This window comes from Sparus aurata, chromosome 14, assembly GCF_900880675.1.
Source record: "Sparus aurata chromosome 14, fSpaAur1.1, whole genome shotgun sequence".
NCBI lineage: Eukaryota > Metazoa > Chordata > Actinopteri > Spariformes > Sparidae > Sparus > Sparus aurata.
In genome coordinates this window covers 4780775-4795255 of record NC_044200.1, presented here as the reverse complement: position 1 = coordinate 4795255, position 14481 = coordinate 4780775, and the positions used below count along the sequence as shown (strand labels likewise).

General features: G+C 40.1%; 1 protein-coding gene across 2 annotated transcripts in view; it reads left to right on the top strand.

Annotated features, from left to right (window-relative positions):
* mkln1 (muskelin 1, intracellular mediator containing kelch motifs) overlaps positions 1 to 14437 on the top strand; it is a 29113-nt gene extending 14676 nt beyond the window's left edge. For both annotated transcript variants that reach the window (XM_030439471.1, XM_030439470.1), the window contains exons 13-18: positions 4333 to 4480; positions 5112 to 5226; positions 5835 to 5974; positions 6900 to 7002; positions 7416 to 7470; positions 9367 to 14437. In XM_030439471.1, coding sequence (XP_030295331.1) covers positions 4333 to 4480; positions 5112 to 5226; positions 5835 to 5974; positions 6900 to 7002; positions 7416 to 7470; positions 9367 to 9488 — 683 coding nt within the window. In that variant the 3' untranslated portion in view covers positions 9489 to 14437. The remainder of the gene's footprint in view (positions 1 to 4332; positions 4481 to 5111; positions 5227 to 5834; positions 5975 to 6899; positions 7003 to 7415; positions 7471 to 9366) is intronic.
* The last annotated feature ends 44 nt before the right edge of the window (positions 14438 to 14481 follow it).

Genomic DNA, 14481 nt, shown 5'->3' with positions numbered 1-14481 from the left:
TGGAAGAATGCTTCATGAAGGCTATATGAACATGTTTTGGTTAAACCGTTCAAATTTGAATGTGTCTGATATAATTTCAACACTGGCACCCATGTTGTACCTTTTTGTAGAAAAACAGATTCATATTGAGGCAGGAAAACAACAGAAATGAAAAGCTGTTGTGTTAACTTGAATTTTGACTCCCTTGCACGTTTACATGCAGGATGAAACGTTAGCTGGAACTCCAAAAATGTGATTTAATATAAATTCCCCAAATACTTGTTATATCAGGCACTCCTTGCGCTGTCACTTTCAAAGCCACCATCTGACTAGTGTGGTTGAGGTTTTTTGGGTAGATGCCCTGCAGCCTCAGGGGTTTTGTTTAACACAAACCTGTGGCTCCCTCACACAAAGTAAACAACCTGTGATCATCTCTGCTGCTGCATTTTAGAGTCTAATGGGCTCTGTGTGTTTTTGGGCTTCTCTGCCTCTGACAGATGTGACAGATTCCATGCCTAAAAAGCTTTGACAGCAGTCACACACTTCCTGCCCTGTTAGACAGATTGACTGAGCTCAATGCCACACTCTCAGCTCCACCTCAAACACAGCATAAATAGACCCCTGTCTCACCCTCTGTTCTGTCAGAGCCAAGCAGGGGGAGAGAATCTGGATGTAGTGATAATAAGGGAGAAAGAAATTGAAAAATTCAAATGGGTGTGCGAGTGAAACAGAGCAAGAAAGAACAGAATGTTTTTTGGCAGGAAGGAAGGAAGGAGCATGCCTAAACAGTTCTCTCTTTCTCATAATCAGTGTCACATGTTGATGTGTGCCGTGGCTCAGCACTGCAGCAATGTCTCGTGTTGTTGGTCTTCACGTGCTGACCTGTAACCCCCGACTCTGTGCGAGACAACTTACGTCTGCTACACAGTCTGCTGTCTGCCTGCCTGTCTGTCTTAGCTCGGCTGGGAGTTTTGGTCAGATTAAACTCATTTAGATGACATCACTGTAATATTGTCTGTGTTGTCCCACAGTTGTAGCACAGTTGGAGAGACTCAGACACTACTCATATCATAGAGGTGGCTCTGTGTATTGGAAAGTACTGTTGATGATTCACAGTTGCTGTATGCTGTCTGTTTCTATGAAACTTCCTGGATAAAATACCATCCTGTTGCACTTTTGCCCTCGGTTGTTTTAAAGATGTTTTAATACTATGAGGCCTGCAGTGCTTTGCTCAGTTTTCTTTTACAAGGTACAAGGTAAATGTGTTTGACATTATTTTATGCTCATTTGCCAGATTGCAAGTTGAACACACCGTGGCTGGGTTGGGTGTCATATTTTGGTATCCTCTGGGTTCTGCAAACATCACACTGCACCAGTGTCACTGGTGCTCCGTAGATGGGTACCAATGATGTTCTTAAAAGTTTGAATCACCCGCTGTTGAGCCTTCCTGTCCTGGGCCTTACAAAATCCATGTCAGTTTATGATGCTTTCAGTCAGGATGCTTTCTATTTCTCCTCTATAAAAGTTGACCAGAATCTTGCCCTGGAATTTAGCCGTCCGAAGTTTCCATAGGAAGTTGAGCCTTTTTTGTGCTTTTTAAAACAGGATGGTGATTTGTTATGAAGGTTCTCAATGGTAATTCCAAGGAACCTGTAACTGTTTACCTGCTGCACCTCAGCTCCACTGATGTAAATAGGGTGTGTGTCTTTGTATCCTTCTTTCTGAAATCAACAGTCAGCTCCTTGGTTTTGCTGACATTGAGCAGTAGATTGTTCTCTGTGCACCACTCTGCAAAATTGTTGATTTCCTCTCAATATGAATCTCCTGTTGTTGTTTATGATACGGCCAATGATGGTGGTGTTGTCCGCCTTCTTCACAATAGAGTTCTCTTGATGTCTGAGAGTGGAGTCATGGGTGCACCGTGTGAACAGGAGGGGGCTGAGCACACAGCCCTGGGGGGGGGCTTCGTTGTTGAGCACTAACGTAGACGAGGTATGACTGCCAATCTGAACTCTCTGGGGTCTGCTTGTGAGGAAGTCCAATATCCAGTTGCAGAAGGTTGTACTAAAGCATGAAGTGTTTAGCTTTACAATCGACTTCATGTGCAAGTTTGTGTTGAAGCAAACCGTTTACTTTGTGCCAATACATTTGTGTTGCTCAGAATATCTTTTCAGGAGATAGGGATGCCATTATGAGAAGAACAACTTCTTTATACTTTTTGAGGGTTTTTTGCATATCAACTTAATTCAATATAGTACAAGTAAAATAACATTAATATTTGAAATGAACAAAAGATCTCTTTGTTTGCGGTAAAACTCTAAATGCTGCTTGATAGTTTTGGTAAAATCGGTCAATATCAAAATGTTTAGCAACACATCATTTACACTTGAATAATTACTAAACAGCAATATTAAATAATCATTAGATTTGATCCAAATATAGGTTCAATAGGCAGAATGTAGTCTTTGGTGCACTTGGAGTGAACAGATGTATTTTCAGTCACAGACATAAAATCTACAAACAAATATTGTTAAAATCTGTGAAAAGTATTTCTAAAAAAGTAACATCTCTTTAGTAGCATCTTATCTCTTTATTTACTATTAAACTATTATTTCTGAGTCACCTTGTTTACTGTTGATCTGTGGTGTCCGCTGCAGAAGGCATTTACATAACTCTTTCAAAATAACATAGACTGAAAGAAATTCACTTTTAAAAGATTAAAAACAAACACTGAAAGGAATGATCCCTTGTGGTTCAATAATTTGTGCACGAAAGGTTTTTTTTAGTTAAATGATTCATGTTTTTCTGGCATTTAAAGTGGCAGTTACCTCAGGTATTTAACTCTAATCAGGGTTCGTACGGGTGCTTGAAATCCTTGAAAGTGCTTGAATTTCAATGTTGTGTTTTCAAGGTCTAAAAAGTGCTTGGATTTTAGTTTAAGTGCTTGAAAGTGCTTGACATTATGACTCTGTGTCTTGGCAACATTGGGATCAGACTGGATAGTTTTGTTATTACAAGCAGAAATAAAATCAGTGTGTGTGTGTGTATTATCACACATGCAGCCTGGTAGCAATAGAGAAGGATGGCTGAGGAGAAGGTGAATTTGATGCAATTTGGACTGATGACACGTTCAATATTAAAAAACTTTGATGAATAACCGAAAATCTTATTAAAGTTTATGCCAAAATAGAAAATTACAGGGTGCTCTCAGGTCTCTCTTTGTCCCGGTGCAAGTGTACCTGAAGAACGCCAAGTGGCTTCCTTTTTTTTGGATAAAACTTTGTGTTCTCCTTTAATTTTTAAAGTTTTTGCTATCATGAAACATCATTTTAGATGTTTACAGCATAATACAATGTACATAATTGTGATTAAAAAGTAAAAAAAAGTAATCATGAGTATATTCCTGTAGATATGTATTTTACCCCAGCGATAAGGTGCTGGAAAATGACCGTTAAAAGTGCTTGAAAAGTGCTTGAATTTGACCTCGAAAAATGTGTACAAACCCTGTCTAATACTAAGTCAGTTGAATGCTGTGCCTGCAGCTTATCCTGATTATCATGCATGTTGTGCACAATCCAATGAAAAAAATGGAAAATGAAGTTCTTCAGTTTGACTTCAGACAATGGAATTAGTCTTTAACATGTCGGTGCTGTGCTGAACTGTTGATGCAGTATTAATTAAGATTAAACTAGATCAGATTAGGTTTTCTGTTAAACAAAATGTAATTGTATTGGAACACATCAATATATGATTCAATTACACGTACATTTAGTAGAAATCTTCATAAATAATGTTGTTGCAGCTCACAGTCTTGAACAAACTAACTGCCAGATGAGCCCTGTGTGCAGCCCTAACAAACATTGTTTACATGTAGTCATTTGATCACAGCTGTGACTTCTGGAACTGCTGGAATTGCTCTTACTGCTGACACAAATATGAACATAACCCTCACTCGTGTGATTTTTGCTGCCTTGCTACACCTACAGCAGGTCTCAGGCCTGCTGAAATAACAGGAGAACAACAGTGTGTGTCGGCGTTTCTCCATCACACCCATCCTCATTTGCATGCCGTTCACTCCTTCTCTGCCGGGAGTTGTTGCCATGGAGGCGTATTGCTATGTTATCAAGTAGTTTTCTTTAAGCTCTGCTTCTTTTACATTTACTCTTCTCTCTATTTTGGGATAAAAGAAGATTTCTCCCCCATGCTAACAAAACTGCACTAACCTGTAAACTTCATTCAAACAATGTCATATTCTTATCTGAGCTGAATCAGATCTGCTGGAGGAGAACATTTTTTTTAATTTCTGATTTGACCTCCCTGCTGAGTAATCGTTGCTATTTTCTGCCTCCACAGTACCGATGACGGGCTTTACCCAGAGAGCCACCATCGACCCCGAGCTCAATGAGATCCACGTCTTGTCAGGCCTCAGCAAGGACAAGGACAAACGCGAGGAAAACGTCCGCAACTCCTTCTGGATCTATGACATTGCACGCAACAACTGGTAGGAGAGAGCTAAATACACACACAGGTTTCTGTGACCACCACTGCAGCAACAAGGAGCGAACACACACACACACGCACACACACAGGAAATCCATTTCACTCACACCAGCTCTTTGTAGCCAAGATGTTCACCACAACAGATAACAGAGAGAATGCTTGAAAACAACACACTCTCGATCGCTCATCAATGCATTTATACAAATTTCACCAATGCAGAGAGTTATATTTCAAAGCATGTCCTGACCTCTTATCCCTCCACCAGGGAACTGCATGTTCCCAGTGTGTATGTGATTATATGTGTGTGTGTGCGCGTTCATTCATGCGTGCGTGTTCTGTATGTGCACACTTCAGGTTTGGATCAGTGGCTGTGAAGGAACAGGCTGCACCCCTTACTGTTCCAGTACATTGATTTCAGTAGCAGTTCTTGTACTCGCTGTCCAGTGAAATAAGTCAGTGAGACATTTGCAGAATTATGGTGACGTGTGCTTGTTCCCCTCTCCTAGGTGTGTGTGTGTGTTGGTGTGTAGGAAGGTGCGGTATACATGCATGACAAGCTGAATTTGTTTAACAGCATTTGTTTTCTTTCTCCTCTTTTTTGAATGTGTGTGTGTGTGTGTGTTCCTGTGCAGGTCATGTGTATATAAAAATGATCAGGCAGTGAAAGAAAACCCGAGCAAGGCTCTGCAGGAGGAGGAGCCATGTCCACGCTTTGCACACCAGCTGGTCTACGATGAGATGCACAAGGTAACACACAGCGCACACTCTCACACGCTCTTATTTCATACACTTTCACTTTAATTTTAAGTGAACATACCTCATGGCTCCACTTCTTGATCACAGCTGTCTTCTGTTGCATGAACAGCGAACAACGCTGGTGAAGAGCCAAGAGTCAGAATTAGAGAGAGGATTATAACCCCAGTTGTGACTCAGATGTTAAATACAGATGTTAAAGGTTGTTTTCTCCTAACCTGTCACTATTTCTTCCAAAAATGAACTGCATATCTGACCTTTTTAAATAATCCAACTCTGAACCAATCTGATATGCCCAGGTTAAACAAACCCGAAGCCCAGCAACATTGCTTTTTTTTTTTTTTTTTTTTTTTTTTGATGGTCTTTTGGCTGCATTAATCACAACAAAACTCTGGGGCATGAAATAGTTTTATTTTTAACTGAGGAAAGAAAAAGATCACTCATTATGTAATACTTGGTGTGACTTTCCAACTAAAGACGGTGATTACAGTTTTTTAAGTTTAGCAAACACATTTTCTTCAATTTAGTTTTCTTAAGATTACAATATATTCAGTTTGGGGTTTATAGGTTCATATGCGTACTTCATTGGTGTGTATTTCCAGGTTCATTACCTGTTTGGTGGAAACCCTGGGAAGTCTTGTTCTCCCAAGATGCGGCTGGATGATTTCTGGTCCCTCAAACTGTGTCGGCCATCCAAGGAGTACCTGCTCCGCCACTGCAGATACCTCATCAGGAAATACAGGTGTTTAGTTTTTTAAATTACAGCCTTATCACCACATCATAACATGTGCTGTGTCTTTAATTGATATACCAATATTATAAACTGATACCCATTTTCAGCATCCCTACTGATATTCTTAAACAGATGGGGTATTGCCATGGACTGATTAATACACATTAAATGATGAGTCACAGACCCCAAACAGTATAACGATTAAAATCATTGGTGTTCTGGACCTTTTGACACAGAACAACAATCTCAATCAATTTCCTGCATTGAGGTGTCCAAAATTCAAATAAATGAATGCGCTGGCATCAGAGCAGTCATTTGTATTGGCAAGTATCAAGATATTGGAAACAAGAAAAACAAATGGTGAAATCAATGTGTCCTCAGCCTTTCTGATATTGAGTTCCAAGGAAGAAACTGGTGTTGACAAATACTTAGGACATTATGAGGTCATTCCCAGTTGAAACCATTGTAACTTTTAACTAATGGTTCCTTGGTAACTCTTTACAGATCCTAAAAGAAGATCAGAAATGACATAGATTAAAAGAAGTTAGATGGATGAAAAAAATTGTTCTTGGTTAATTGTCAGACACTTCATGTATGAGTAGGACAAAATGTTGTGTCAGGAGGATGTTTGTGATGTTTTTCAAAATCCATTTATTTACCATTAGATGTTTGTTTGATTTGTTCCATTTGCCACTGTAGAGGAGTTAATTCTTTTAAATGTAAAATACCATTTCAGGACTCATTAATATGTCAAGAAGAGACCTTGACTTGCTAATGTAATGTGAGACAGCAATGGAAAGTCAAAGAAAGGTAATGGAATCTTCCACACGAGTTACTGAGCTGTGGGGTTATCTCTGCTGTGTGTCTGTTGCCACCTAGTGTCTCTCTGTTGAAACTGCAGCATGTTTACCTTCAGTGTGGTCTGTTTGGCCAGGTTTGAGGAGAAAGCCCAATCGGAGCCGTTGAGTGCACTAAAATACCTGCAGAACGACCTGTCACTGACGGTGGACCACACAGACCCCGATGAGACCAAAGAGGTACCATACTTAATAGTTTGGTTTTCAGTGGAAGTTTAAAAAAAAGATATTTGTGGCTTAGAGAAAAGAGCTAAATTAAATGACCATGTGAGAGAGATTGAAAAGAGGAAAACCCAACACATGTGGAGGAAAGAAAAAGCATACGAATGTGTGTATACGAGATGGAGGTTGAGATGTAAAATTTGAATGTTGAACATCTTGGTTTGTGATTTATGCAGATGTCCAATTTACATAAGAACTGGAGCTGTAATTTGTAACCTCCATCTGTCCATTTGGTTGTGCAATGAGAAGGTGTATTCTGCCCTCATTTGTATGCTGAGGATTACAGCAGCTTCATGAGTTTCATCTGCTGTGGCTGTTTGAGTATCTTTCACATTAAACAGTATTGAACAAACATTTGCTTTGTGCTTCAGTTCCAGCTCCTGCCGTCGGCTCTCTTTAAGTCTAGCTCTGACTTCATCCCTCTGGGTAAGAACCTGGTCTCTGATCACACAAAACGTCACATTTATCTTCAGACATGACCACGATTTAGATTAAGTTCAGTAGTTTAGAGAAGAGGTTGACTGAAATGTTAAACACCAAAATAATATCTATAGTTAGACAAACTAATAGCTGATAAATGTGCTTAAAACATCAAACACAGTTAACATTTTATGGCTTTGTGAGAAAATTAATAATTTCTTAGGTGAACATGTATGTAAAAGTAAAAAATACCAGAGGAATCAAATTGATACATTTAAATCACTGAGCCTTAAACTCTAGTGGAATAAATACCTAAATAAATATATGAACATCAGTCCTACCATAAAAATCCAGATGGGAGTGATTTTTATTTTTTGTCCATTTATTAACCCTTTAAATTAAGTAATTCCAATTGAGAAGCCTGATAATATAATGGAGGAAGTGTAAATAACATAAATGGAAATCATTATAGGTACACAATGACGTCATCTTGACCTCTAAGGCACCACCGCGCAAAATGGCGATGTATATCCAGTCTGACTGACTGGTGGACGCTTAGCAGCCAATCAGCAGGTTTTGACAATTCGTTTTGCCAATCAGCAAAGCCAAATTATCAGTTGACCTGTATTGACCCGAATATAGGACGACCCTGATTATAAGACGACCCCTCTTTTCAAGACTAATCTTCAGAAAAAGACTCGGATAACCAAAATTTGTTTCTCAATAACAAACTCACATACCCTCCTGTCAATCTCTTGGAAGCGGCCGCTTAGAGGACCACGATAAGCTTTTCTCTTACTGTTAGCGTTTTCAGACGGTCTTTTTGGACCCGCCATCTTTGGACGTTACACTCCATAACTCCATATTTCTTGGCTGCCTGACAGTTGTTTGGCGCCTCCGCTGCATTGATCACCTTTTATCTTAGAATTAGCATCATAGCTCCGCCTCAGATGTCGTTTAACTTGCCCCACTTTTGACCCACTTTGCTCCGTGAAATCACCACGTCTCTCCATTTTTCATCTCCTGTCACTTCTTCTCCGCTGTGATTGACAGATAACCGCAGCCACAGTGTAAGTGACGTCTCTACAATAAACTGGCGCCCTCTGCTGTTGCGGTCGTGTAGCGACCCAGACAACTATCAGCATGTGTCAACGGTTAGACCCCGATTATAAGACAACCCCACTTTGTCACATAATTTTCATCGAAAAAAACCTCGTCCTATATTCGGGTCAATATGGTAGTAGTGTAAATGTGTTGTTTTAGTGTTATTTAGGTAGAGCCAGACTGTTCACCACAACTGGTCAAAAATTCCGTTGAAGTTCACATATATACAGTTTTCCATAGGATTTTCTTTTCATCAGCTGTGGAAGGAGATGTACCAGGGTGGTGAGAGGGGGGGCCGGAATTGAACTTTTTGACCCTTTATGATTTAAAATAAAAAATGAAACTCCAGCAGCCAGGCGTGGAGGCAAGTTAGAGTCTTCTACCCTGTTTGTCACTCTTTCTGAAGAGAAAATGCTGTTCTTGCACTAGTGTTTCACCATTCCAGTTGGCCATCCTCAAAGTCCAGGATTTTGAGTTGGAGTTTGAGTTTAGAGTCGTGTCATCCATGACATTTCATAAGATTCTGAATAGCGTATATAAAGAAAACACAGATTTTATCTACCTGCTTTATCTAATGTTGAGAGTCTACTGACAAACATCTCCAGTTCGTATCCGACAAATTTCCACCAGTCAAAAAAAATCATTAGTCCCAGTATCTCTGAGTGTAAAACTAAATTAAAAATAAATAAGCGAAAACGTGACAAAAGTCAGCCATTCTGCTGCACCTAGCACTTTCTGATATTAGGTGTTTCTGTTTTTGTTTCGACCTCTTTCTCTCCCCAACCTCTCATCTCTTAGGGTTCTCAGATGTGGACCAGACGTACGCTCAGCGGACGCAGCTCTTCGACACACTCGTCAACTTCTTTCCTGACAGCATGACCCCGCCCAAGGGCAACCTGGTAGACCTCATCACGCTCTAGCTCCGACCCTTGACACGCCCACCCCTCCTCCATCGCCTCACCCATTGGACTGAGTGGACACCTACCCATCCACACACCTGATGGGACAGAGGAGACAGAGACCAGTTATTTTTCTATTCCTGAACCCTGCTAGTGGGATTACTCCGTATGTGGAGCCTCCTGCTGTATCCATCTGTGTTAGCAGATGGTGAGGGTCGTAAACACCCACTTAGACAACACTGGTATCTGGATATGAGAAAAACTCGTAAACCTGAGGTGTGGTTGCTTATTCCTTTTGATTTTTGTGCTGATGAAAATTTCTTGGCACATGCATAGGCCCTCTGAACTCTGCCAAACATCACTTGTGTTTTTCAACTTCACTTGATTTTATTTCTCCGAAACGTTTAAGCCAAAAACGAGGATTTGTAAGCATTTGTTTACAATCTTTTTTTCATAGATTTTCCCTTTTTCAAGTGTTGGATTTGTGCTTTGTACCCACGCAAACTTCCACAGTCGACCACAGGTGTCCGACTACATGTTTGGAGTAAAACAGATGAAGAGCATGTGTCTGTTCAGACCAATTGTTGTGGAAGTGAAGATCAGATTCAGTGGTTGTTCATTTTTTTGACGACGGGACGGTGTGATCATGATCCAGGAAACCACTTCGCTCCACAGCTACAGGCGTATCTGTTCCATTGGTAAAATATGAACATCTATCCTGCAAATCATTCATTTTGATGATTTGGTAAGCTTGCTTTTCTATAGCACATGCCCTATTTATCATTGTGACGCCCACACTAAGACAAAAAGAGTAAAAAAAAATAAAAAATAATGTTATAGTGTTGTATGGACAATAAGGAACAATTCTATGAGATGAAGTTTAATATATATCTAAATATAACTTATCTTGGTTTTGGTTGTTATCCCTGTCAAACTGGTGAGTACTTTTGGATTTACTACAGAAGACACAAGATGATTTCCTCTGCAATTAATGGACTTTAACTTTATTGCTGTACAGGATATGTAAATATACATATAGGACTATTTTGATGGAACAGATTCTGTGCTGGATCTTGTTCTTTTTTTGCCCCGTTTCATCAAAAAAGTCAGGTACAGTAACTTTCTGGCTCTACTTTTAAGACTTATTACATATTGGAAAAGAATTGAAAGAAATTGGCGTGTGCGTGTGTGCCTGCGTGTGTGTGTGGAGTGCAGGTGCCAGTATTCCAGTTTGACAATTAGAATGGGAAAAGGCATTTTTTGTTCCGTTTGTCATGGTGTGTAGACACGATGTTCCTCTAGTGTCACGAATTAGTGAAATATCTGTCTTTTTTTTTTTTTTTTTTGTTTGTTAAAAATCCCAAGTTGGGCCCCTTAATAGTTTTGTTTTGTAGACAGCAGGCTTGGGTATTATGAGCCTATAGCCACTGCATCATCCCTTCAAACCATGTAATGAACACTCTTGTCAGGCGTTACACCACTTATACCATGGCCAGCTGGCATGAAGTCTGGCAGACACGGGTTGTTTGTGATCGACACAGAAGATTTTCACAAACAACTGTCTGCCTGTTAAGTCTTTACTCATCCTGCAAAGGGTGAACGCTGGTGGAACATGAGGAAACACTATTCAGTGTCGGTGATTGAGATGTTAATCACTGACAATCTTATTTATTATTCCTGATAACAGGATACTTGAGTGTGTGAAACTACTGGTTTGTAGTTCAGTGTTTCCCACAGATTGACTGACTGTGTACCTGTGTACATGCGTACCTGTGGTGGTGGTGGGTGGGTGGGTGGGAGGTTATATCAGACCCGAGCCAGTAACCTCCGTTAAACATTATAGTCGGCGCGTTTACAGGAGAGATGTAATACGGCAACATCTCTACCTCTCCGTGTTTCTCTGCAGAGCACGTGTGATTGACAGTAGCCTGGATGGGAGCAGTGACGGCAGATGGTCTATTAGTTAATATATTGTGGATGGTGTCGGTCCCTCCGACAGATAAGAAAATGCAAATAAAAAATGCTAAAATTGGTTGTGAAATAAACTTAAGGCAGCCCACCCATTTAATGTCTATGTGTGGGAAACACTGGTTCAACTGTGGTAAATGAGGAAGGGACACCCTGCACAAAGTTTCCCATCAACACTAACTTTGGAATGTATTTCACAGTTGTAGGAAAAAGCCCTGTCATATTGGGCTGTAACATCACTAAAACAAAGTTAATTCTGGGCGGGAGCTGGGCTGATGGCAGACATTGGTCAGATCTTCATACAGAGGTAGAGTCGGGCTCAGTCACATAAGAGTAGCCAGGGAGGATTTGTTTCTTGCTCAAGGATACTTAAGAAGTTTGTGGGTCTGGCTGCATGACCATGACCTCTCCTCACAGCTGGAAAAGTTTACCTCTGCTGTCACCAAATCATGACGTTTTCATTGGTGCTCACTGGTTACTCAAAGTCACACTGTCGGTTTTCTTTATTGTCTTCCATGACTCTCAGTGAGATGCCAACGGATTGTCTGTTGGTGGTAATAAGATCACTCCCATCGATAAAACTCAGCGGTCACTGGTCAGGCTAAAGAAACAAATGATTGTCTCTCCCGGTCCTTCATCTCCAACAACTGTGACACATCAGAGCACTGCGTGACTTGACATCCCTGGCAAATCTGCTACGACTGTTAAACTCAATTTGTACAGATTGTGTGTGTAATGTACAGGATCAGTGCTATTTCTATCTGTGAGCTCGAAGAACATGGAGGACGAAGGACGTCACGAAGTCAGCTTGACGAGAGGGCAGAATTGGGTTCAAAAGATGTTTTGTTTGTCGTGTCACTTAATGGCAAAATTTAAAAAAAATCATATCTCTATATCATATTTAATTTTATATTGACTGAGGGGTCACATCTGTAATCAAAGTGAAACTCGGTGTTTACTGAGACTTTGAAATCGGGCAGACAAGTCGACAAATGAGTCCCTATTCAGTGGCATTTTAACACTGCTGCGATACAGCTGAGGCACTCGCTTTGAAATTAAAGGACCATACTGGTGTGTTGAGGTTAAAGGTCAAATGGGTTACTGCTGAGCTACATTACAGGATCGTCCCGTGAATGAATGATATAAATATGATGATATGATATGATATAAATAACAATCATCATTACATTTACTGTGATGGGCTGCCTATTTCACTTCTGAGAATGAATGTGTAAAAATGATGCTGAAAGGGAAGTGAAACCAGCAGCTATGCGGAACAGCAAAATCACGCTTTAGAGGAAGGCTGGCAGCGATGTCAGAAATAGATACACGGCTCTGCTTTCCTGCTGAGAGCTGGCTGAGGAGAGCAGTACCACTCATGTCTGTACATGCCTGTGTCTAATCATTAAGCTACCAGCAACAGCTAGTTAGCCAAGCTTAGCCTCAAGACTATTAACAGGGAAAACATACAGGCCTGCTCTGGCAAAAGGCAACAGAACCTGCCTTCTGACCCTTCTAAAGCTCATTCATGAACAGAATCTGTGTGGCGATAATCTGATTTAATAACAGGGCCTCAGGAAGTGTATTCTAAAACCAGAACATGTCAGTTTTACAAATTGCAAATTGAACAAACAACATACAAGGTGTTGATAAGTTTGCTTAGGAGGTGCTCAGATGTGGATCTTGTTACCTTTTGGACTGAGCCAGGCGAGCTTTTTACCCCTTGTTCCGGTCTTAATGCTAAGCTTAACCACCTGGTGGAAATGGCTATATAGCGTACAGGCATGAATGGGATGTCAACCTTCAAGTCTGTCTTAGAAGTTTGGAGAAATACACTTTTGCTTTCTTGCAAACATGATTTGAAGCACGTGTGCTGGAATTTACTGAGCAGAAAACACACTGGTATAGTCCTTCGAGTGTCAGACAGAAGCTTCTCTTTTTTTCTACAAACCCCAGTCTGACTGGAAACATCTGATGCTTTTTTATCAAATGCATTTGATGAATCTGTATCTTGTCAACTGAGCTCTCCGCCGAATTGACAAGATACAGATTCATCACTTGCTTTGATGTGGCTTTAAATTTATAATGTGCTTATTTATGTGAAAGAGATCTTTCCATCAAATGCACTATAATATTGTATAATATATCTGATCTCAAAAGGATGTGGACCCCCTGAGGATGTGGTTCTCTGTGATTATGGGTGCTCTGCTAGTGTACTTACCATCACTGTAGATAATCTTATTGGCTTTTCTATAATCTGCCTGTTTCCATCACTCCAAATTCGAGTTGAGAGACGTTTCATTCTCTAAATTCATCCATTGACGAAAGTCAATCATGATGTGGGATGTTGCCGATCGTATCTCGAGTATTTGGTCATTTTGCACGTTAATGTTGGTTTGCTGGAGGCAGATCATGACGTGTGTTATGTGTCTGTCCGTGTTTATTTTGCCCGTAATTCTGCTGCCCTGATACTGACTAAAACTAAACAGATCAGTGTTTTTAAACAAAAACAAAAAGAGACACCAGAGCAAAAAAAAAAAAAGAATGAAACTATCTTAGAAAATGACATTGCTTTGCGGGGGATTATTTATGATATTTGACAACAATAAGGGCTCATCATGCTTGGGTAGTATCTATTTTTGTTTTGTGCCAGAAGAAAACTGTGTTTTAAAAACTAATTGAAAGCACCTTTTGTAAAGAAGAAGAAAAATACAATGCCAAATACTACTTTTTCTTTTAGGGTAAACATCCTCCATGTGACAATGTTTGCTGGATGAAATGTTTTTTTTTTTTGTTTTTTTTTTCATTTTCTCTTTTTTTTTTTTTCTTTCCATCTTGCCCTTCTCTCGACCCCTGGGTGGGACTCGAGTTTAAAGGCTGGTACTCTCAGATCAGTGAGCACTACTCTGTGGATACAGTGAATGTGTAGAAAGCCTTGTAGTATTGCATTGTATGTAATGTATATAATGAATAAAGATTGTATTTTGTTGAGGTTTTCTTAACTCTTCTCTCTGTGGTGTTTCCTGCCCCCTAGTGTTTCCTGCCC